Source organism: Cynocephalus volans, chromosome 11, assembly GCF_027409185.1.
Source record: "Cynocephalus volans isolate mCynVol1 chromosome 11, mCynVol1.pri, whole genome shotgun sequence".
NCBI lineage: Eukaryota > Metazoa > Chordata > Mammalia > Dermoptera > Cynocephalidae > Cynocephalus > Cynocephalus volans.
In genome coordinates this window covers 55,070,845-55,097,560 of record NC_084470.1, presented here as the reverse complement: position 1 = coordinate 55,097,560, position 26,716 = coordinate 55,070,845, and the positions used below count along the sequence as shown (strand labels likewise).

General features: G+C 35.7%; 1 protein-coding gene and 1 non-coding gene across 2 annotated transcripts in view; both read right to left on the bottom strand.

Annotated features, from left to right (window-relative positions):
- Positions 1–26,716, bottom strand: part of TOPAZ1 (testis and ovary specific TOPAZ 1) — an 88,045-nt gene that overhangs the window by 57,181 nt on the left and 4,148 nt on the right. Inside the window, 6 exon segments of the mRNA XM_063113382.1 lie at positions 1,625–1,741; positions 2,572–2,657; positions 4,089–4,228; positions 6,074–6,138; positions 16,007–16,134; positions 16,816–16,877. Of these exon segments, the coding sequence (XP_062969452.1) occupies positions 1,625–1,741; positions 2,572–2,657; positions 4,089–4,228; positions 6,074–6,138; positions 16,007–16,134; positions 16,816–16,877 (598 nt within the window).
- Positions 18,151–18,257, bottom strand: LOC134391480 (U6 spliceosomal RNA). Its single transcript, XR_010024996.1, has one exon. It is a non-coding gene; the product is annotated as a U6 spliceosomal RNA (small nuclear RNA).

The following is a 26,716-nucleotide window of genomic DNA, read 5'->3' as shown; positions in this document are numbered from 1 at the left end:
TAAGAACTACACAAATTTCAATCCTAACTTTTCGCTTACTTCAAATTTTTAAATTGAGCTTAAAGCATTGTAATAAAGAAGTTGATGTCTGGTTAACTCACAGATTTGAAATGCATACTGAATTCATTACAAAAACCTTCTTTAGGTTATTTAAAAAATAACCATTTTCTAGTGCAAGAATAAAGATTGACCAATGTATTAGAACAGACAGCCCAGAAATAGACCCACTCATATACAGTCAGCTGATTTATGACATGGTAACACTGCAGTGCAGTGAGGAAAGGATGATCTTTTTTTTTTTTTTTTTTTGTCGTTTTTTCATGACCGGCACTCAGCCAGTGAGTGCACCGGTCAGTCCTATATAGGATCCGAACCCGCGGCGGGAGCGTTGCCGCGCTGCCAGCGCAGCACTCTACCAAGTGCGCCACGGGCTCGGCCCAGGATGATCTTTTTAATAAATGCTGCTAGAGATCCATATGGGAAAAAATTTATTTTGACCCTCTTCTCACATCATAAACAAAAATCAATTATAGCCAAATTAGAGTTCTAAGTGCAAAAGGTAAAACAAACTTTTAAAGAAAAAACACAGGAGACATCTTCATGATCTTGGCAAAGATATCTTCAACAGGATGTAGAAAGTTAACACCACAAAAGAAAATAACTGACAAACTACTGTATATAAAAATTAAGAAATTGTTTTATCAAAAGACACCTTTAAGAAAGTGAAAACGCAACTTGTAAAGTAGTAAAAGATATTTGCAATATGTATATATATCCAATAAAGAACTTCTATTCAGATTATGTAATGTATTCTTGAAGATCAGTAAGAAAAAGACAATCCCACAGAATATAGGCAAAATATTTGGACATTTCCAAAAAGAGCATATTCAAATATCAGATAAACACCGTGAAAGATGTCCAGCTTCATCAACCATTGGGGAAGACATCTCTACCCACCAACCAAAACGGCTAAAATTAAAAGGCTGATAATATCAAAAACTAGTAAGGATGTGAAGCAACCAGAACTCTCAGACATTTCTGGTGAGACTATAATTTGGTACAACCACTTTGGAAACCTGTTTGGCAGTATCTCCTAAGGTTGAACAGAGGCAGACCCTATGACCTAGCAATTCCAGTTTTAAGTATAACCTATCAGAATGTGTACATATGTTCACTAAAATACATGCAGAAGAACAATGACTACTGTAGTATATAAATCTGGAACCACCTAAATGCCCGTAAACAAAATTAATTTTGATATGCTTACACAATGGAATATTAACTATTATACAGCAATGAGAAAGAAACATCTACAATTTAAAAAGATGGATTTCAAAAATATTTAGCAAAAAAAGTCAGACACATGAGCTGGCCGGTTAGCTCAGTTGGATAGAGCATGGTGTTATAACACCAATGTCAAGGGTTTGGAACCCCACACTGATCAGCTTCCAAAGGGGGAAAAAAAAGACACAAAATAATACATATTATATGATTTCATTTATATAAAGCACAAAAACAGGCAAAACTCATTTAAGCTATTAGGAGTCAATGAAAACCTAAGGTAAAATGCATGACTGGGACAGTTATTAAAACAATCTCTACTTCAAGACTTTGTAAGTTTTACCTTTTCATCCCCTTGCTCAGGTACATGAGCAAACTTGCATTGTGATCGCTCACAGCCACGTAACGTATTAAAATGAAATTTGCAGTATCTATAGGGTATCATCAACCCTAGGGGCTTCTGGAACACATAGAAAAATAGAAAAAATCCCTTTGTTAACTGCAAAATACTTAATCTATTGAGAAAGCATTCAAAGCAACAGAAATATTATATACCCCAAACAGTATCAAGATAAACTGCTTGCTAATTTGATAAGAAAAAAGTCTCTAAATAATTTATGTTATTAAAAATAATGAAAAAAATCAATTTAGAGTGATTTGTCTTTGAATTTTCTCTATTTCTGTTAGTATAAAATATTCCATCAAGATTATTACTATTTTACCTTCTTTTTTTAAGACTTTATTTTTTGGAGCAGTTTTAGGTTCACAGCAAAATTGAGAGGAAGATACAGAGGTATCTTACAGACTCCTTGTCCTTACACTTTACAAAAGCTTATACATTCCCTCCTCCTTTTCACGCACCTGCCCCCACTTGTATAAAAAAGTTAATTCTATTATAATATGCATCATATTTCAGGTGAATTTGTTAGAGCCAAAATTTTCCTTAGCTTTTCTGATAAACAGCAAAAGGCAAATGATATCGAGTTAAAGCTTTTTATGACAAACTTTTCCCATAAACTGCTTTATATTATCAGCTTTCTCTTTCATCACAGAAAACTATTCATCCTGTATTTTCTGTTTTGGATGTTTCCCCCTTCTGCTTTCAACCTCTTATGTTATTTGTGAATGTCCCGTGAGTCACTATTTATATTCCGCCTCTTATTACCAACCTCCATTCAAAATCCACACAATGTCTGAAACTGCTTAAAAAAGTAATGATAGGAAAACACAACCAGAGAGGTCTAGAGTATAGGTTTTATGTTTATTTTTTTAAAAAAGTGGTTAACTTACCCCTGCATTTTTTTCCCTTTTAAATATTTCACAAGTTTCAGGATTCTGCAGCTTTAGGACAGAATGTTTTCCCAGAAATCTGAAATCTAGAAATGATTTAGAATGACGTTAAACACCAGTATGTTACAACTTATTCCCTTCATAACAATGAAAAAGATGACTATCACTATTCACTTTAAAGTTTCACTTAGGAATATTCATGTTCCATTAACAGACTGTGCAGCCATGTGTGTTACTATGATTTACTTCTTAGGTAACCTTAAGTGTTTCTAGACCTGAATTTAAAATTTTAAACTCACTATAAGCTGCACATAACTTTCTTAAAAGCCTAATATAGCAGCATTGAGCACTGCATCCAAATGATATGTCTCAAGTTAAAAAGACAGATTCTATATTGTACACAATAAACCTTTCTAGGGGAAGAACACTCTTGACAAACTCAGGTGCTACAGACTGAAGTGTGTCCTCCCTCCAATTCATATGTTGAAGCCTTAACCCCCGTATGACTCTATTTGGAGATAGGGCCTTTACAGAAGTAATTAAGGTTAAATGAAGTCATAGACCTGATTAGATAGGATTAGTGTCCTTATAAGAATAGACACCAAAGAGCTCATATTCTTTCTCTCTTTGCACATACCAAGGAAAGGCTATGTGAGGATTTAGCAAGAAGGTGGTCATCTGCAAGCCACAGAGAGGGCCCTCACCAGAAAATGAACCCTGTCAGAACCTTGATCTTGGACTTTTAGCCTCCAGAAATGTGCAAAATAATTTCTGATATTTAAGCCACCCAGTCTGTGGTATTTTGTTATGGAGGCCCATGCTGACTAATATAGCAGGCATCATATCCCTTACTGTTGATCTTTTAAAATGAGAACTAGAGCATTTAAAAATGTTCTTTTCTAAAGATAAAATAACGAATAAAAATAAAAGCATTTTTTATTTTAAATCATTTATTTTTTACCTTGGCAGCATCCAGATACAATGTGGAACAAGCTGAAGTTTTGCTGCATAGCTTTGTAGTTATTTGCATTACGAAAACTGTAAAGCTTTTTAAGATAAAACACATGACCACTGTGGGCTTACTGCTATAGTACATACCACCAGGCAGCACGAAGTCAGTATTGGAAAGGTACAAGTTAGATGTGTGCTACACAAAGTGATTTTATAGTCTTTAACCTCATTCTTCAACGTAGCTGATTTTGTTCAAAGCATTATGAACTCTCAAAAAATGACATAAAATCTAAACTACATATGCAAATACACTCAATTAAAACATGCATATTTTAGGTTTAACCTATAATTCACCTGTACTATCATTATCACATAAATATAGATATTTTGAAAATTGTTCCATCAAAAGTATTTAGGAAAGGAACACAAACCTAATTTTAACATATTCTATGCTTGTTTCAATTATACTTTTTTTAAAAACTTTTTTGTTTTTGGTGGAAAAATCTCCTACATAGTTTCTATATTACCGGAAGCCAACAAGATTTTATTAAGAAAACAAACAGTACCATTCATCCAAGGCTTCAGTATTGCGTCTTCCTGATGACCACTTAGATTCAAAGGGGGCACTAATAAGCACATAGGTTTTGGGACCAGTGCTGGTAACTGACATCCACCAACCATAATCTCTGAATTTCTAGAATCTTTGCTGTGAGTAGAAAAATCAAAATCAGAATTTAAATTTATTTTCAAAACATTAAAGTAATGAGAATCAAATAAGTAGAAATACAACCTAAAGCCATGAACATGTTATATACTACATGATTCTTTAATGTCTTCAATAGGTTGTTCCTACCTTCTTAACTAGAAAACCAATAAATGTTAATTGGTTGGGGTTGGGGTAGGGGTAGGAATGGAGTGGTGTGGTTAAAAAAACTACAGCAAAATATTTTTGATCATGCCAGAAAAAAGGTCTGAGGAGAACCAGAAAAGGTCATCCAATTGTTCTATTCTGTAATGAAATAAATTAATTATAAATTATTATTCAGGACAAATATATAAAATAAATCTATATATGTCTTTGAGAGCTTCCATGGTTGCTGATTTAAATAGCTTTAAGTTTACTCTAATGTGTGAGATCCTATATAACCAATTTTATAAAAATTTAATCTGGAGGTTACTTATATCGAAAAATATGTAACTTAAGCAAGGGGGAGAGAGGGAAGTACAGTACTTCATAGCTGACTTGCAGACACAAATGACCTTACTTTTTAGAAGAAAAACTTACACCAACACTCATATACTATATAACCTTTGACCTAAAAAATAATTCTAATAAGCTTATTAACTGGGATTTCCTCAGCCAAAGGAGAGTAAAAATAGTAAGAAGAGGGGCCCATACTTGAAACAGTTGAAACTTAGTAGCACTGATGGAATTAAAAAATTTCACACAAAATAAAGATATTCACTTTTCTCCCAACTTGGGATATCATTGATATGTGTAACCACCATATCCCCACCCCAATAAAACAAAACAAAAGCAGTCACATAAAACAAAGGAATTAGGAATTATGGAATTTTATAGATGGAAGAGATATCTAGAAAATTCTTTTGTTTTTGATTGGATGACTCAAGCCCAGGTTGATGTAGTGACTTGCTCAATGTCACCCTGCTGATCACTCTGGTAGAGTCAACTTGCTGATAAACCTTTGGAGATTGTAATGACACTATTTTAGTTTGTAGCAAAATGCTTTCAATAGGGAAATAAAAAAAGTTAATCTTGTTACTTTTCCTTTTTCTTTAAGATCTCCAAATGGTCACGAACCATATTGGACTTCTATGTCAATCTAATTCTTGCCTAGCCTTTCTCTTAAAACAGTTGTTCTCAAACTCGAGCATGCATCAGGATCAGCTGGTGGTTTTGTTGAACACAGATTGATGGACCCCATCCCCAGGGAGTTTCTGATTCAGTAGGTCTGCTGTGGGACCCAATAATTTCTATTTCTGTGAAGTTCCCATGTGATGTTGCTGCTCCAAGTATCACACTTTGAAAACTACTGTCTTAACATAAAAGCACTTGAACATACTCATCACCTGGCCTTAACAGCAAAATGACGGTGAAGGATGGATCAGATAATCTCTAAGTTGTCCTCCAACTCTAAAATTTGGTAGTTTTATATGTTCTAGTGATTGTACTACTATAACTCTCAGTACTAATTACTGTATCCATGTAAGATACTAGCGAACTGCAATGTTCATCTGATTTCAGCCACTCTTACCTTCATACAAGTTATACAACACATCCTTTTTACATTTTATCACTACCTATCTTTTCTCAAAAAATATTTTAAGTCTTAAAAGAATTAGTGACAAGCTTTAAGGTAACTTACAATATCCTTACGCCTGGGTACATCTTGCACATTAAATCATACCCATGTATGGCTTATGGCATAGTAGTCCAAGCATATATGGCAGAGAGTGAAAAACACACTCAAGATTCAAATTAGATGAGTGACTATTTTGAAGTTATTTAATTAAAAATTATGTTACATACCTTTTGCAAACTTCATAGATATTTTCTTTTTCCTCGTTAGTAGTTTCCTTGTCTGAAAATCTACACTGTAAGAGATTATGATTAAAAACGTACAGGTGAATTTCTCTGTATTACATAATAAGCTATGAGGATTACTGGGTTTATGAGGATGTATTAGATGTTAATTAAGCAACTAGATTATGGCTAACGCTGAAAACAATTCTATTCTACATAATTTAAAATGTTGAATATTGACTTAAAAATTTCCACCGCTGCTTCATAAAAAATTAACATTAATCAATATAGTTTCCATCTTTTGATATCACCTTTCATTATACAAGTCACTTTCAATTTATTATGAACAATAATAGTTGCTGTTTCTTTTAATTCAGGAGAAAAGTGCTTTGAGTGATTTATATATTTAGGTGGTATTTATGAACATAAATAAAATTTTTTTTTCATTGAAATATCTAAACACATTTTAAACATAGCTAGCTATACTTAAAACATTTCACAAGTAGCTTGCTGGGAATTGTGATTTTCTAATTATAAGAACATTATACATGCTCAAATATAAAATTTTCAAAAGAACAGGCATCAAGAAAATAAACCCCCAAATCACCCATCACTGCAGTATTCAGAGATAACCACCTAATATCTTAGTTTATATCTTTCTAGTCTTTTTGAAAGTACATAATCAAATTTTATACTAATGTTATCAAACTGTCTATACTATTAGAACTCTTGGAAAGAAAACTACAAAATTCAACTGAGAAATGTGAAACATTAACAAATGGAAAGACATAACATGTTTCTTGATGAGAATATTAAAGGTAAAGATGTTAATTCTCCCCAAATTAATTTCCACATTTTAAAAACTACTTTACAATATGAGTTTAAAGCATTCTTAGAGGAATATATGAGAGAGCTAAAAAATATTTTGGATTTATAATACATCTTAGTATCTTTTAAAGCAAGCCTTACTATTTTTATTTTTCAAATAATTGACAATATTCTATTGGTGCAAGAACTAAGCAATCAATGAAACAAAAGAGAAGTAAAGGAATAGTTCTACACGTAAAAATTGGAAAACATTAAAGATGGCATTTGAAATTTGTGAGAAAATGGTTCAATAAATGGTAGAATGACTGGTTAGTTAACTGGATAGAAAATAACTGTGGTCCCAACTCACCATATACTGAACTACCTTTTAGGGTCATTAAAGATTTAAATATAAAAAATAAATTCTGAAAGTAGCAAAATAAAGAAAGTAGCAAAATAAATAAAATACATAAATGGGTACTTCCATAATTTTGAGTGCAGGGAAAGCCTAAGGATGACATCAAAAGCAGAAACCATGAAATATAATATCATTAGGTTTAAATCTATTTAAAGATTTTACCACCAGCCACTTTGGTCTCTGCTGATGACACAAGGAGAGTCATCAGCAGAGACCAAAGAAAAGAAGAGGATCTCTCTCTCCACAAAGCCCACTCCAGAGTGACAGAAGAAGTATCTGCTCTACGAGAATATTGGGGGACATGAAAACACCTCTCAGCACTGGACAGATCATCTAGGTAACAAATCAACAGAGTAACCATTACTCTTTCAGAAGAAGAGAAGAAATCTAGGGTTATCAGTGGTGGGAGGGGGCAGGAAGAAGGGGGTAGGGAGAGATCGGACAAGGGGCATAAAGAATAAGTACAATTTGTAACAATATATATACTAGTAATATTGATTTGATCAACATATGTCAACATTGAACCCCCAAAATATGTATAATCAATTATGATTCAATAAAAATTTTTTTAAAAAAGATTTTAAATGTTTTCATATGTTAAGAGAATAAAAAGTACACAAAAGCCATCTGCCAAATAAAGAAATAAAAAGGTTATATTGTTTCTAATTCTTTCTCCCAAGATAAATTTTAGTTTGATAAAAAAATTTAAACATACCACCACCAAAAAACACTAAAAGAAAATATGGGAGAACATTTTTCATCTTGAAATGGGGAAGGATTTCTCTAAATATGACTAGTAACTCAAATATAAAAGAAAACTGATATATTTGAAAATAAAAATAAAAGGCTTCTGAAAAGTGAAAAGCTCGAAACCAAGTCAAAACAAATAAACAGGAAAAAGTATGGCAGCATACAACAGAGAACAAATGTTTAATATATGAAGAGTCCCTACAAATAAAAACAATCAAAATCCCAGAAGAAAAATGGTAAAAGGCTATGAACAATAAACAGAAGTTTACAGAAAAAAATATATTGGTGAAAGATGCTTAACCAGACTCATAAGAGAAATGCAAATTGACATTAAAAGTCATTTTGTAAAAATAAGCAGATGGACTAAAATTAAAAATTTAATAAGTTGATGAGTGTGTGGGGAGAAAATGACACTCACACAATGTTGTTGGAATTATAAATCAAAGCAATCTCTATGTAGAGCAATTTGACAATTCCACTTCTAGGAATTAATCAAAAAATGCTTGCATATATGCAAAATGCCTTATGCTCAAAGATGAATGCAGCAGCAATATTTAAATAGCAAAACAATGGAAACAGATTAAGTGACCATCAATAGTGGGACTTGTTAAATAGAGTAGATCCATACAGTAGATAACTATATAACTACAAAAACAAGGCATCCCTTCCTGGTTGTCTGAGGATTGATCACCATCGTGAACAGCACAGTAACTATCCGGACCAGGAAGTTCATAACCAATCAGCTATTTCAGAGGAAACAAGTACTCATAGATATTCTTCACCCTGGGAAGGCAACTGTACCTAACACAGAAATTCGGGGAAAACTAGCCTAAATGTACAAGACTACATCAAATGTCATCTTTGAATATGAATTCAGAACCTATTTTCATGGTGGCAAGACAACTGGCTTTCACATGATTTATGATTCCTTGAATTATGTGCAGAAAAATGAACCCAAACATAGACTGGCAAGACACGGCCTGTATAAGAAAAAGACCTCAGAAAACAGCAAATGGAATGCAAGATCAGAATGAAGAACATCAGGGGACTGCAATGGCCAATGCTGGTGCTGGCAAAAGGTGAGCTGGAGATTTGATAACAGCAGAAGGAGTGCTGGCAAAAAGTGAGCTAGAGGGCCGGCCCGTGGCTCACTCGGGAGAGTGTGGTGCTGATAACACCAAGGCCACGGGTTCGGATCCTATATAGGGATGGCTGGTTCGCTCACTGGCTGAGCATGGTGCTGACAACACCAAGCCAAGGGTTAAGATCCCCTTACCGGTCATCTTTTTTAAAAAAAAAAAAAAAAAAAAGTGAGCTAGAGATTGAATAAAAGAAAGGGTAAAGATGCTGCAATGACTTGTATCTGTGGTGATTATGTAGATTTTCCTGAAAGTGTTAATAAACACTAAACTTTTAAAAGAATAAAAATAAAAAATAAAAACAAGACATCATTACATATATTCAAAGGAAAAAAGTCTCCATGTTGTTTAAAAAAGGAAGATAAAGAATGGTATGCTACCATTTATATAAAAGACAAAAGAATACACAATAGGTCCACTTTGAGAAATGGCAGAGTACCTCCTACTGGATTAACCTTTCCGCAGATAACTATAAACCCTGGATAAAATATTTTAAAACATCCACCTGAAAACCCTGGAGAGATATGAAAAGTAGGCAGAACCTAGAGGGATGTTTACACTCAGCAAGAGGGAATGGCACTGGATAACTGATGGAGTTTGGATGTGCTGTCCCCACCAAAACTCATGTGGAAATCTTATCCCCAATGTGGCAGTGCTGGAAGCTGTTTGAGTCACGGGGGCAGATCCCTCATGACTGGATTAACACTCTCCCTGAGGGGTTGGGGTCATGAGTGAGTTCTCGCTGTATTAGTTCCCGTGAGAGCTGGTTGCTTAAAAGACCCTGGCACCTCCTCTCTCTCTCTCTTGCTTCCTCTAGCCATGTAATCTGCTTGTACTTGTCAGCTGCCTGCTGCTTTCTACCATGAGTAAAAGCAGCCTGAGGCCCATGCCAGATGCAGCTGTCCCAGAATCGTAAGCCAAATAAACCTCTGTTCTTTATAAATTACCCAGTTTCTGGTATTTTGTTACAAGCAACAAAAACAGACTAATACAATAACTGTCCTGCTTTTATGGCTTTATCCCCAAAGGCTGGCCCTAGTTTGAACCACTTGAGGAGGCCAAAAATTTGCCCTACTGGGATGAAGAACCAGAAGACAGTCTGGGGCAAAGTCAGAAACTGGAAAGTGAGGCTGGGAATCCTGGAAAGGAGAGAGCCTAAGTGGTGAAGCCCCCAAATCTGCTTATACTTGGCCTAAATCTCCAGCTGATCCTTGAACTATTGCTACGTAAGGCAGACGCCAAACAGCTCGGCTAAGACTAAAAGAACTGAACAAAGATTTCAACTGTGTTCTGCCCAGGGGAGTACTCTGGAGGCTGAGTTCACCCAGGTTAAAATCTAAGCATGTGACTACCATATTGCTCAACAATTACAGCTCATTAATCTCAGAGAAATGAAAACATAGGTATGTACAAAAACCTATACATAAATATTTATAGATATCAGCTTTATTTGTAACAGCCCCAAACTGGAAACAACCCAAATGTCCTTCACTGAGTGAATAGCTAAACAAACTGTGGTGCTCCCATACCATGGAGTATTACTAAGAAGTAAAAATGAACTAACTATTGATATACACAACACAACTTAGATGAATATCCGGAGGATTATGCTGGGAGGAAAAAAAACAACCTGAAGAGGTTACATACTGTATAATTCCATTTATATAACACTCTTGAAATTACAGAAAAATGGAGAACACATTAGTGGTTGCCAAGGATTAAGGAGGGTTTGGGGGGAGCAGGAGTGAAGGAAGTAGGTGTGACTGTAAAAGGGAAACATGAGGAATCCTTGTGGTGATGGAAATGTTCTGTATCTTGGCTATATTAATGCCAATATTCTGGTTGTGATATTGTACATTTTTGTAATACATTTCCTTTGGGAGAAACTAGGTGGAGGGTTCACAAGATTTCTATGTATTGTTTCTTACAACTACATGTGAATCTATAGTTATCTCAAAAAAAAAAAAAAAGTGGGATGCTGCTAAAGCAGTACTCACAAATTTATAGCATTCAATGTCTCTACTAGAAAATAATAAATGTTTCAAATCAATAACCTCAGCTGCAACTTTAAGAAACTAAACAAAGAGCAAATTAAACCCAAAGCAAGCAGAAGAAAGGAAAAATAAAAATCATAGTAGAAACCAGTGAGACAGAAAACAAAAAAGCAATGGAGAAAAATCAATAAAACCAAAAGCTGGTTCATTTAGAATTATACACATAATTAATAATCCTTTAGCCAACCTCCTATGAATCTACATTTGTTACAAAATGCTAAAATTACAGAGATGAAAAACAGATTAGTGGTTGCTAAGGTTAGGGATGTTGGTGAGGGAGGGAGATGTGACAATCAAGAGGTAGCATAAGGGAAATCTTTGTGCTGATGCACATCTGATAAAAATACAAAGAATTACACAAACACACTGTGTCAATATCAAAGCCCTGCTTCTGATACTGTACTTTAAGATGTAATCACAGGGGAAAGCTAGGTAAAGGGTATATGGGTCCTCTCTGAACTACCTTTGCAACTTTCTGTGAATCTATATTTCAAAATAAAACGTTAAAAAAATATACACTAGCATTTTAACTACCTGTGGCTCAAAAGTAGAATCATCAAGGGCCGAGCCCGTGGTGCACTCGGGAGAGTGCAGCGCTGGGAGCGCGGCGACGCTCCCACTGCGGGTTCGGATCCTATATGAGGATGGCCGGTACACTCACTGGCTGGGTGCCGGTCACGAAAAGGACAAGAAAAAAAAAAAAAAGTAGAATCATCAAGCAATTACTACCATGGTAAACCTAAAAATTGTCACGTATGGATTCTGGGTACAACTGATACAGCGAAGAAAAGAAACAAGGTATCTGGAAAAGACAGATTCCATACATACAGTGAGAAATAAAAGGTCACTAAAAAAGTATTTCTAAAAATTCACAGACAGCCATACATAAGAGCAGAAAAGAAGTAGGCCAGGCATATGTCCTGTAAGTCAACCTATTTATCTTCTAAAGTTTCTAAAGTATAAGGTAAGAGAGAGATGGATAAAAGTTTGTTAATTCCGAAATTTGGGGGCCAGATATTGCAAAAGCAAATATTGACTGGGTGAGGTATTTTCTAAAGAGTTGGTACTTTGAAGCTCACCATGGTATTATAAGAATAAATATATTATCCCCATTCCCTCAAACAAAACAAAGAAATCTTACCATACTAGGAAGCAGCTATAGGATTTTGTCAATTATTTTTAAAAGGACTTAATTTAAAAACAGGTCTACATCTTTAAAATATTTAGAGTGTTAAAACTCAGAGAATTCTGGCAAACACTTCCTAAATTCTATCACTGCAGGAGTAAACAGATTAAGTCTTCTCAAATTTAAGTAGAATAGAGTACAACCTGTTTCTTCTATTTTATAAAACTTTAGAGCAAGGATCAGCAAGGTATGGCCTGCAGGGGGCCTGTTTTTTTGTAAATAAAGTTTTACTTGAACACAGCAATCTCTTATTTGTTTACATATTATCTATAGCTTCTTTTGTGATACAATGGCAGAGTTAAGTAGTTGCAACAGCAACCCTATGGCCAACAAAGCCATACAGATATTTACTATCTGGGCTCATTAAAGAAAAAGTTTGCTGACCCCTGTTGTAGAATCCAGGGACTCTGCTGTGTGACCTCGAACAAGATACTGAGTCTAAGTCTGTGTCCTCATCTGGAAAAGAAAATAACAGTACATACTTCATGTACAGTGAAGGATTATCTCAGCAAGCCTGGGTTATCCATACCCTTCATGTTAAAGGTTTGGGATCAAGAGTCACCTCCTAATCCTGGGAGGTACTTCTAAGCCCCTGGAACATCCTTCTTCATAAGTGTGTCTTTGTTTACCTGAGCGTCAGGGGCCATGCCACATTGTCTGGGCAAGCAATGTGATTTATGGTGGGGACCTTGGGCCATGTGGTATCAGCTTGACCTCCGGAAGGACTAGAGACTGAGTGACTAAGGTCAGCTACGCAAGCAGTCAGCCATGCTTTTGTGACTGACCTCAATAAAAACTCTGAATACCAGGGCTTGGGGGAAAATCCCTGGCTGGCAATACTTCATGTGGTTTGCCACACACTGTTTCTGGGAGAAGCAAGCACTGTCTCCATGACTCCACTGGGAGAGGACAACTGAAAGCTTGTGCCTACTGTCTCTGGGACTCTGCCCTTTGTGCCCCTTTGCTGACTTTAATCTGTATTCTTTCACTGTAATAACCTGTAACCATGAGTATAACAGCTTTGGGGACTTCTGTTTCTTCTTCTAGCAAATCACTGAACCTGAGAGTGGTCTTGAGGACCCCCAAACAGCACATTTTATTGCAGGGATAAAATGTGATAACCTGTGCTAGATGTTTAGCAATGGCTGGCTGGCTGGCATATAATAAAGGCTCAATACATGCTGTCTGTTATTATCATCAAATCATTAAGCAAGTACTTTGTGAGATCCTTATTCTTGTTACAGGACACTTCTAGCACTTAAAAGACTATTTTCAATTGAGGTTCACATTCACTATTCATTTAACAATTACTTGTGTTATTACGCGGTATCAGCCACTGCTCTAGGTGCTACAGATTCGGTAGTAAACAAAATGGACAAAAATCTTTGCCTTGACAGAATTTCATTCTGGCAACAGGAGACAGATAAAAATAAGTAAATGTATAGTACATTAGATCATGATAAGTGCAAGAATGGAAGACGGCAACTGTTATGAGAAAAGAGAACATTGAAATTTTAGGTTAGATGGCCAGGGAAGTTCTCCCTGAGTCCATGGAGTATGAGTAAAGACCTGAAGGAAATAAGAGAACCAGCTATACCACTTTCTAGGGTTAAGAACATTCCAGGCAGATAAAATGGCAAGGGCAAAGATCCTGAAGTGGGAGAAAGCCTGGTATGTTCCAAGAAGAGCAAGGAGGTTAGAGTAGTGAGAGCTAAATGGAAAAGGAGAGTACTAGAAGAGATCAGAGAGAGGTAACATGGTGGGGAAGGGGTACAGTGGACTGACAAAGGGCCTTGTGGGTCATAGGAAGAACTTTGTCTTTGAAAGACATTAGAAGCCACTGGAGAGTTTGAAGCTGAAGAATACATGATCTAACTTATGCTGTGTTGAGAATAAACTACGCAAGGGCAAGATTAGAAGCAGGAGATCTGTTAAGAGGTACTGCAATAATTCAGGCAAGAGATGATACTAGCCTGGGCCTGCATAGTGTTGAAGAGGGCAATGAAAAGTGAACAGTTTCCAGACATCATCTAAAAGTAAAGCCAGCAGGATTTCCTTGCAATCTGGATATGGAATGAGAGAAAAAGTAAGAAAATCCAAGGTTTTACATCTGGCAATTATAAAGAATGAAGTTGCCATAAGCAGGTTACAGGAAAAGCTGGTTTCTGGTAGGGTAGAGGATGTATAGCAGAAGTTGTTTTGAATGTGTTAAGTTTAAGAGCCCTAACTGGATAGATATCCAAGTGGAAAAAGCAAGCATGCAACCAGACATAAAGTTCTGTAATTCAAAGAAGATTGGGCGGGAGATATAAATTTAAGAGTCCTTGCACATAGACGGATGGCATTTAAGGAAATGAGATTGGAAGAGACCATCTAGGGAGCAAAAAAAGAGAACAAATTCATGACTGGGTTCTGAGTACTCTAACCTGCAGAGGTAGGGAGATCAGGAGAAACCAGCAAAACTAATTGGTAAGTTGCAGACAGAAAGGTAGAAAGTAAACCAAGCAAGTATGTTTTCACCAACTAAAAAAAGTGTTTCAAGGAAAGAGTGGTCGACTGTGTCAAATATTAGTGGTACATTAAGATTAAGATTAATATATGTCCACTAGATTCAGAGATGAGGATGTCATTGGAGAGTTTAAGAAGGGTAGGTTTGGTGAAGGTGTAAAGGTGAACACCTTTGGAAAGTTCTTTTTCAAGAGAACTGGAGAGAAACTGGAGATAGCAGGTTTAGATAAGCCCTTTGAGAGACAGGATGACAGCTGAAAGGGCAATGGGAACGTTAAAGGGTTTTTTGTTTTATTTGAAGATGGGAAAAAAGCATGTTTATAAGCTAATGAAAATGATTCAATAATAAAGGAAGAATTGTAGTACTGAATTTAGAAGTAGTATTGTAAGACAGAGAAGAGATGGAATTCAGCACTGGCTAGTGAATCTACTGTAACTAAAGAGCAGCTAGAGTTCTGGGAGCACGTGTTCTAATGCATTGCTGGGAACTTATGACATTCTTTTCCAACTACTTCAAAGTATGAAATAGCTGCCCAGGAGTCAAATTATGCAAAATGTGAGACAATCATACACATTATCCGGCAGAAAAGTGGAACAAAAACTTGATACCAAAACTTTCCCCTATATCATACACCAGTAATATGTCCCAGCATTAAGTTAGGTTTAGCTCCAATTCCTATGCCTTCTACATCTGTGCTTGAATAACTGATGCTTATGTTCATGACCCTCAGGTACTACAATATTAGAAAATTTCAAGGAAGATCAAATGATACTCAATACTTTGTGTTTAATGAGGCAGGAAAATACGTAACAAACTTACAAAGGTTTGTGATGAACTTCAGGATACTAAAAAGCTAAATATGTAATTAATCGGTAAATGCCATTTTCCTAGAAACCCTGCTTATACTGTGCTTGATACAAAGCATCAAGGGATATATCTCATGGCCAGAGTGATGTGATTCTTTTACTCAATAAAAAGGAGATACACTTGTCATGTGACTGCAGTGTTAAGATGAATTTCTACGTTACCACTATTTAAGACCAAGAAATAAGGAAATGTAAAAGATTCCCTAGTACCTTTTCATCCAAGTCTGAAGCTTTCATTTGTTCACTGAAGTCTCCCCGCTTTTCATTTTCAAAGGTCTCATTAGTAACTTCTCCTAAGAAAATGTTTGTACCTTTGGAATCATGTTTTATTTCATCTGCTGAAAGAAATAATATTCAACTATAGAAACTTTAAGTGACAAAATAACCAAGTTATTCAAAGACTATTCTAAAAAATCACTCGGAATTCAGGGTTTTTTTAAGGTCTAAAGTAATAAATATGATATAGAGTTTTCAGTAAATTATATGACAATTCCTCCCTCTCTATCGAAATAACTCCATTATATATGGTATAAAAAGAATTGATAGTATGATATTTACGAATCTTTCTTTAAACATATTTTTTAAACTTGAAAATCAAAGTAAAATTATGTTTCACATTAATTATGGTCTGTGAAGTAAAGATTCAGGTATTTAAACTTATAATTAGCTGTTAATTATATAAAACTTTTAAATGACGGTTTAAAATGTGACAAAACTTAAATACATATTTTAATTTCAAAGTAAGACTACAAAAATTGCTGAGGTCAACTACCTATCTTTTGTAGATAAACCCTAACAAAGTTATTTATTAAATAATCAAATGGAAAATGTCTCAAAATCGGATTTGCCAACCAGTCAACTGCAACTGAGAAAAACTGACAGACTATAAAAATTTATGGTTAACAGACTATAAAATGAAAAGCTTCCTATTCTTCTAATGAATTCATTTTGACTAAGCTTTAATGGAGATATTAAAAAAATACTTTAATGCTACATATTCTGAAAATGTCAAATCTTACCTGCTGACAAGGAAGCATAGACCTCTGACGTCATTAATCCAGGGTCCACTACAGGAAGTTCTCTATTATAAAGCAAACAGAGCTTAACCGTTATAACAGATTCTAAGCAGAACTACCTACTTCTCTAAAGATTATACAATACTTTAGCAGCTGGTAAACATAAGATCAAGCCCTGCAGGACAGAATACTATATTGGGACTCAACCCAGTGCATCTGCACAGTTTCCTCATTTGGCTCTTTAATCACATATGCCTCAATTGTTAGGGAGTGCTGCCACTCAAACTTTGTTACTCAGAGAGAACCTGATGAGATGTACCATACAATTAAATTTTAAAGTATTACACCAACACAAAATAGTGGCTTACTTCTACTCTTTAGTATGTATGTGTAAGTCTTACTGTCAATGTGAAAGGAAGATGCTTGAGAGCAGTTTGAGTCTTCTTTTTGTAGTCTCTAAAGACAACTTACAGTCTAGAAGTTAAGGATAATAGAGATCAGAGTTAGACCAACCTGGATTCAAATACTGTGTAAACTGTAGCAAAACTCTTTCTTTGAATGTAACCATATCTGTAAAATGAGAATACTAACTACCCACAAAGGTTATAGTGAGGATTAAATGAGATAAAATGTTCTTAAAGTCAATAGCATAGGCTCAACAAATGAAAATACATATATAAGAGCCATGCAAATACAAATGGCTAAACATTATTCCATTTTTGAAACAGACAAAAATTTAAAACACATGAAAATACACAGAATATAATATAATAAACACCCATAATCCCGCCATTTATTCATTTAATAAATGGATTTTTATTAAGTATATCCTACAGTTCTACAACTACTCACTGGTTCAGGATTACCTCTCAGCGAAGAAAGAGGAAAACTAAACAAAACATTTTGTATGCACCATTCTTTGTAGTCTTTGGAAAACATTAAGTATTTGTTTCCCAACATAAACCCTAGAAACCATCAGAAGTATATAGTCTAAAGGATGGGGAAATAATACAAACACATGCAAATCTCTTTCCCTAATTCAGACCTCGCTAGATTCAGATCTATCAGTCCACTAGGATATCTCCATTTCAGTATCTCAAAGGCCTCTCTAACTCACAATGTCTAAACTTGACCTGCCCCATCCTGCTCCTTTGCATTGGAGATGAATGATAATTCCCTTTTCTTTTCTTTTTTTTTTCATTTATTCAACAAGTGTTTATTGAGTAGCTACTATTTGCTAGGCAATATTCTTTTTTTTTTTTTCTTCATTATATCTCACATAGCCTAATCCTACTAATTTGTCCACGCCACTCTATTTATTTTGGACCTATTATTTCCAAAAATATGGAACGCTTCACGAATTTGCGTGTCATCCTTGCGCAGGGGCCATGCTAATCTTCTCTGTATTGTTCCAATTTTAGTATATGTGCTGCCGAAGCGAGCACGATAATTCCCTTTTCTGAGATAAGGAGAGAAACCAGGTATCATCCTTAACTCCTCCCTCTGCCTCACCTCCATCTCATTAATTAATCTTTACTTCTTAAACCTCTTTCAAATCCACTCCCACTTCTTCTGAAGTCACCATGTCCTTTCGGTCTAATTATTACAATAGCTCCCTGCCAATTTATTCTCCACACCAGAGCTATAATGATTTTTAAAATGTGAATCTAATCAAATTCTCTCTCTACTTAAAAGTCCTTCAGTGAATGTGTATGTGCTTAGAATAAGATTCAAACTCACCATAAATTATAGTTTGCCTAGGATGGTCTCTTTATCCTGTTGTCCTGGCATTAATTATTAATAGCTCCCCATTTCTCTCTCAAAAGTTTTGCAATTCAGAAGATAAAGTCTATGGTCATTGTTCTTTTAAGCCCTTCATGACTGACCTTATGCACATTCTATAGTTTCATTTCTTGCCATGAGAACACTAAGCCATGGGATACTATTTCTTTCTAACTTTTCTTCACCTATTGGCTAATTCCTACTTATCCTTTAAATGCTCATCTTAAATGTCACTTTCACCAGAAAGCCTTTAATATCTTGCACTTTGATAAGGATTGAATTGTGTCCCCCAAGTTTTATGTATTAGAAGCTTGATCCCTACTGTCACTGTTGGGAGGGTGGGAAATCCAATTATCATAATTGAAAGGTGGGGACTTGAAGAGGTGATTGGATTGTGAGGGCTATGCCTAGTGAGTGGACTAATCCATTAACTGAGCAATAAATTGAAAGATTAATAATGATCACGGGTGTGGTTCTGATGGCTCTAAAAGGCAGCAACTGAGAAATTAGCTCTCTCTGCTCTGCCATTTTCTGCAATGTGAGACCCCTGTGTTGCTGTAAAGCCACCACCAAAGAAGACCCTTACCAGAGATGTTCCCCAGACTTTGGACTTCCCAGCCTCCAAAACTGTAGGCAATAAACTTCATTTTCTTACAAATTATCCAGTTCCAGCTATTTTGTTATAAGCAACAGAAATGGACTAATGCACAATTCTATCATATATTACTGTACTTGCTTAATTATTTGCCTCCTTTGAAAGATAAAAAGCTGTGAGCACAAGACCCATATGTGTCTAGTTTCCTCTATACATGCAGCACCTAACATACTCCTGGCATGCAGTGCCAGACACTGAGGAGACCCAAATGAAGATGCCTCTTTCCTATCCAGGAACTCCCAATATAGGGTGAGGCTCACATACAAGCAGACATAATACATAGAGATATGTGCCAAGAGAACTATTGGCACAAATCGCTGGAATAACCTCTCAGATATGATTTGATGGATAACTGAATAAAAAGGAAAGGACTTTCAGATAAACATGCAAAAGAATTAATGTACATGGCACACTGTAGACAATTGTGAGCTGGCTGCTTCATTTATCTTTCATCAGCCTTTCACCCCACTTTCCTCCCCCTAACATCATAGTTGTCAAAGAGGGAATAAATACAGATCCACTAAAGAGCTTTAAAAAGCCATGCTAAGCAATTTAGACTCTATTCTCAGGTGGCTGAAAGCCAGTGAAGTACTTTAAACAGTCACTGGCAAATCGATTTCTATTTCAGAATATCACTAATGAGGGAGTTTAGAAAGATTAACTAGGAGCTTATTACAATAATCCAGGAGAAAGATAAATAAGACAGTAGCAGTGAGAACTGAGGCTAAGAAACAGTCCTGAGCGATATTAAGGTAATAGCAAGAACAGGATTAAGTGCCTCAATAAACAGAAAATTGAGGGACACTTCTATGGCTTCTAATTATCCTGAAAATTCCATTCATAAATAGGTACAGCAAGTATATTGGTTTAGTTTCAAAGTATCAAGATAGTACTTACAATATTGCTGGTATAACTTATACAGGTGTGAGATACTCTTATTATAAATAGCTAACTTATGAGGAAGGTAAAATTGCACATGCTGCTCTTGTAAGAAGTAGTTTAACTTTGTTTTGAATTTCAGAGACACAAAGAAGTTAAATTCACCTAATTGAATAAAAACATAATAGAGTGAGCAAAATTGTGACCTACATAAATATTTTCCAGTTTTGCATTGGTGGAGTGGAAAGTTATAGTTCTGCACTGGTGGACTGGGAAGGGGAAAAAAATGAAGGATAGTAGGAGGAAAGGAGAGAAAACAAAGACAGACTTGGGTGAGGCTACAGAAATACAGAGAAGCAAGAGAGAATATCTGAGCAAAAAGGAGAGGGGAATAAAAGATTTAAGTCAACTGTGAAGAACAACACAGATTACATCAAGCTTATCCTCCACCAGAACATTTTTCAAGTAAAACATATTCTGAGAATCCCAACTGGAAATTTAAAAAATGAAATAGGATAAAATACAAAATACAAGACTAAATCAATTTTAGTAAAAAAAATATTGTTTGTATAAACCTATTATTTCACATATTTTTAAGTATGTACTGGATAGGGCCGGCCCGTGGCTCACTTGGGAGAGTGTGGTGCTAATAACACCAAGGCCACAGGTTCGGATCCTATATAGGGATGGCCGGTTCGCTCACTTGGGAGAGCCTGGTGCTGACAACACCAAGTAAAGGGTTAAGATCCCCTTACCAGTCATCTTTAAAAAAAAAAAAAAAAAAAGTATGCACTGGATCATAATGTAAAACATATCTTTACTTGTGGGCAACTGACAAAAAGGTTTGAAAATAACTGCTTTAGAATAATTGCTAGCAGGAAAAGTTTGAAAACTATTGCTCAAGAAAAAATTCAGAATGTTATTGCCTTCTTTTGAGATGCTATCTAGCTGACTGTGGTCAAATTCACTTATTTACACATTCACATGTTCTGTTTCTGGATAGTCCTGACACAAATTTACTAGGGCAATTAATTATTCTGCATATAACAGTGGCCATAAACTGAGGAATATTACAGTATTCAATTCACTGGGCCAGAGGTTCCCTAGCCTGATGCCATGCTGTGAGGTGCTAGGTTCCTGGTATTATAAATCATTACTTTATCAAGTACCACACTGTTTATTCCAGCAAAGACAAGAAACAATGGTTTATGTAGCCCAAAAGAGAAAAAAGTAAAAATCAGAATAATGTTTCTTCATACTACCCCAACTGCTACTTTAAGGAGGGGGAAGAGATGAGAAAGGAAAGGGATCAAAAGTAAAATAATATTGTATGGTAGTTTGTGGAGTAATTGAATTGTAGCAATGGAGAAAACCAAAATGCCACTCTTCCAGCATGCTGCTTTGGGAAGGGGGTACAGATTTTGAAGTAGGTTACCAAGTTCATATCTCAGCTCTGATAGTTACAAGCTGTGTGTTAATCACTTACATTATAAAGATAGGGTTAGGTGGGTTTTTTTGTTTACTTTTTTAAAAAGATGACTGGTAAGGGGATCTTAACCCTTGACTTGGTGTTGTCAGCACCACACTCTCCCAAGAGGTAACCAACCATTCCTATATAGGGATATGAACCCATGGCCTTGGTGTTATCAGCAGCACACTCTCCCCGGCTGGCCCATAGGGTGAGTTTTAACCTCAGAATTGTCCCACTAAATGAAATAATATAAGCTCAGGGTAGACACTAGATATCAGTTCTTACAGTTAAGTGTAAAAATTTGCACAACAGTTAGAACACATCAGATATTCAGTGAAAAGGGACAATGGAGAAAAGTAAGCTTCTTGAAAGACAGGCAAGAAGTCTCAATATATAAGAGAAAGAGAACGAACTTTACTTTTGATGGAAACTTGTTTTTCTGTCATTTAGTATGGTAAAGCTGGTGAAAAGACTATTCCACTCTAGAAGGCCAATCTTTTGGTGAACAAACTGGGATTAAATCAGATTCTGAGAAAGTAAGTGGGGTTGGCTACTTGAGACAGGATAATTTTCCCAGGATAGATCCATGCTAGGTGTGGGTCTAATGGGACTTATATGCCTGGGCAAAAGTGGCAGGCTTTTATTTTCTATGCATTGGCGACAGACATTTCTCCCCATAGAAGTCTGTGTTTATTATTTACCAGCTCCAAAATCTACAATGGCTCCTTACGGACTAAAGTGGAAATTGTGAAAGTAGTATAACTGATCCCCCTGACCACCAGCATTGATTCTGCACTGAGTTCAAATTTTCGTGCCTAAGTTTCCAACCTCCTTAATCTGGCATCAGACTACTTACTAAATGTTCTTTCCCACTAGTTCTTCAATACCTATTTGCTTTAGAAAGAAAGGATTCACTGTTTCCATTTACATATATTCTAAATCTAGGTGTTGAGAAACAGCCTGTAATATTCTCAAGTAGGAAGTGAAACCTTGGGCCGGCCTGTGGCTCACTCGGGAGAGTGTGGTGCTGATAACACCAAGGCTCCGGGTTTGGATCCCATATACAGATGGCTGGTTAGCTCACTGGGTGAGCATGGTGCTGACAACACCAAGTCAAGGGTTAAGATCCCCTTACCGATCATCTTTAACAAAAAAAAAAAAAAAAAAAAAGGAATTGAAACCTTAATTCTCTTTCCTCCCTCAATAAATGAGGGACTGGAATTACAAGGGTAAATAAGACATGGACATTACCTACCTTCAAGAAGTCCAAAAGTTTAGCAGTGAGAGAGATATAAATTATACTATCACGAAATCGGTGCCTTAACTGACATAGCATAGGTACTATGGGAACACATAACAGCTCCTATTTTTGCCTGAAGGAGTCAAAAAAGCTTTCATAACCTTTACAACATGTTTGTATCTACCTTTACCTTTTTGCCCACATATTCCTCATTACTTCTCCCCCTCCCCCAAACATTTTCCTTTCTTTGCTTTTATTAATCTAAATCTATTCAAACTTCAAGGATCAATACAAATTTTTGCTTTTCCAAGATGCCTTTTCATCCCTCTCTTTTCTAAATACCTACTATTCTTAGTTCAGTTTACATATTTTTGTTTCAAAAATTAGTTTCCCCTCTCCACCTATACAGTAATTACCCTGATTTTTTGACAGATTCATAAAATCTCAATAATCCTGTTTATTTAGCATATAATAATCCTATGTTCTAATACCGACTGTCTAGCACTGACTATTACAAACATTCTCAGATCATTTCCAGTGATACTTACAGGCCAATTAACTCATCAGTTCAAGTTTTAGTGAATAAGTTCTAATACTTTTCCAATGCTTTGGATTTTAATATGGACTCTCCCCAGTGTGGAGACTGACAGTGAATGTGCATTCTATCATAACTTAAAGACCTTACAAATTCTTCCTAATCAGGTCTGAGAATACTTCCCCAAATGATTAAATCAGTTCAGGTTTGTCTACTTGTTTTACCAATAAGAAGCAGTCCAGAGTTTCTGACAATATCTGGGCCTACCCTTCTATCTTCTTTTATTCTTGTAAAATTAAAACTCATTCTGGGAGACTTCAACTTCTGTGTCTTAGAGGGGGGAAAAATAAGTACATGAACTAGCTACTGATCAGTAAAAGGGACAGAGCTAAAATTTGAAATTATATTTTTAGCTTCGTTTAGTTCTGGAACCATTAACAACTTTGTCTGCAACTACTGACAGATCCTCTGGTTATAATGGCTCCATTTTTTCCTTGTTAAGTTTTATCCTAGCACTGCGGATGACTATAAAATTGGTATTTTTAGAAAAAAAAATTAAAATAACTACTGAGGGAATCTTCAAGTTTATTTAAAAACTGAAACTTCAGAAGCAGATATAAAAGGCAAAGAATATCCAATAAAAGTATAACTGGTGCTTTTGAAGTAAAGGAAAATGAAGTTCAAAGATAATGATAGAAAAATTATCTGAAGTAAAAACCTAATAATGCAAACCAAAACAGCTCACCTTGTCTCAGGAAGAATTGATATATAATTACCAATACCAAGATAGAGAGCAAGAAGATGAAAAAAGGCAGTTTAAAGAGCAGCAGTGTGAGTATTAGTTTAGCTTCAGGGTTTTCCACTACAGCACTCAAAGCCGGAAAGCAGGGGAGCAATGTCTACACAGTTGTGAGGAGGAAAAACATAAACTAGGAATTTTATACCAAGACAATGTGCTCTTAGCCAAGTCATTCTTAAGCACCCAAGATTTTAGAGAACACAACAATCATGAACCCTTCTGCTATGGTTTAAATGTGTCGCTCAAAGTTCATGTGATGGAAACTTAATCCCCAATGCAACAGCAGTGAGAGGCGGGACCTTTGAGAAGTGTGAGGTTATGTCAGGTCAATGGATTGAAGCCATTATCATGGGAGTGGATTCCTGATAAAAGGATGAGTTTGGCCCCCTCTCTCTCCTCACGCATGTGTGATTTGTTGCCCTTCTGCCACGGGATGATGCAGCAAGAAGGCCCTCACAAGATGTGAGCCCCTCAACCTTGGAATTCCCAGCCTCCAAAACTGTAAGAAATAAATTTCTGTTCTTTATAAATTATTCACTCTCAGTTTTTTGTTACAGGAGCACAAAATGGACTAACACACCTTCTTAAAAAATTTGCTCTGAAATGTAGCCAACTAAGATGAATCAAAATAGTCAAGATCAGAGAAAAGTAATAAAAATGATTGGTGGTAAGGACTGAATCAATTTAAGTAGAGAACAAAGAATAAGAACCTTTGGGAATTCAGATTACTGAAGAAAATGTAAACAGCACAAGGCTTAACAATTTAAAGCAGAAATTTTTAACCAAAATGTGGGGGGCAAGATTGAGCGAAAAAGTGACTGTGTACAAACATGTTTATCTTTCACATTAGGAAAGCAAACACTGCTGTCTAAAGTTGGAACACAATTTTTAAAAGTCAAGATAATAACACTCAAACTTTTTTCTTTGTTTTATACATTTGCACTCAAACTTTCAAATAATCTCCCTTATTAACATGAAAGAGAACTTTCAGGAACTAATTTCTTGTGGTAAAGAAGTATATTGACTCAGCAATTCCTTTAGCTCACTTCAGCATCCCCCAACACCCTCTCTGGTTAAGTGTAAATAAAATTAACTTTAAATGTTTTTTCTAAAAAATGGCATGACGGGAGCTGGCCAGTTAGCTCAGTTGGTTAGAGTCTGGTACTGATAACACCAAGGTCCAGGATTTGACCCCTGTCTTGACCAGCTGCCAAAAAAAAAAATAGAGGCACGATCCAATTTTTCTAATGTTATATCCACGTACATGCATAGCTAGATGTGTAGAATGACACATACAAATAGCAATTAATTTGTTATCTTGTGTGGTGAGATTTATCCCCCCCCTTTTATACTTTAATGTAATAGAGACATATCATTTTCACAAAATCAGCCATTATTCTTAAAATAAAATAAAAACTGAACTTCCTGCACTTTAATTCACAAAATTTATCTCTTTCTACCTTTGGCTGTAGTTCATTGTTAACATCTTGTCAGCCAAAAGAGATATTTGCTCTTAAATGCAAGATTTGCTCTAATTTTCCTTTGTATTTCTCAAAGGAAGCACGGCATAACAGTTAAAAGAAAAACTTCAATAACTACCTCTTACTGAGCCCTTACTACTCAAGCAGTGCCATGCTAAAACCTTTTCCATCCATTCTTTGATTTAATCCTCACAACCCTGAGGCAAGTACTTTCCCTTTTTACCAATAAGGTGAAACAATTTGCCTAAAAGGTCACATAGCTATTATGTGGCAGAGGGAAGATTTGACCTGGGTCAGATTACAAAGGTCAAGCTCTTAACCACGAGTTTTAGAGTAAGAGAGGCCAGTGTTTGAATCCAGATTCTGTTATTAGCAGTATGACCTTGGGTAGGTGACAACTTGTCTTCATTTTTTCCGTCTTCAAAATGAGCAGATCACCATACTACCTCATTACACTCTTAAAAATAAATAATAGAGGGCCGAGCCCGTGGCGCACTCAGGAAAGTGCGGCGCTGGTGGCGACACTCCCGCCACGGGTTCGGATCCTATGTAGGAATGGCCAGTGCACTCACTGGCTGAGTGCCAGTCATGAAAAAGACAAAAAAAAAAAAAAAAAAAAAATAGATAAAGCTCTTAGTCCTCCATTTGGCACAGAGAATGCATTCTATATGGTGATGAGTTAACAAGTTCTTGTAGCACTAAGAATATCAAGAAGAGTACGATATAACAAAGGTAAATAAAAACTTATATCAAAGAAATTTAAGTCACACATCATTGAATTTTAGCGGAAAGTGCTTTCATGTTTCCTTTTGATTACAAAACATTCTAATATTCAATTATTATAACATACAAATATAAATAAGAGCTGAAAGAATTGTATAAAAGTTTTTGTAAAATATGACATAATATTAAGTATAATCTGGGTTAACCAGAATAAAGTTCCTGAGCATGCTACTACTTGGCTCCATTTAAAGTTGCATTGAGCAAACTAGTACTATTTGGGGGCAAAAATCATCATTTCAAACCATCAACTTTAAAGTAAAACCATCAAAAATTTTTTTG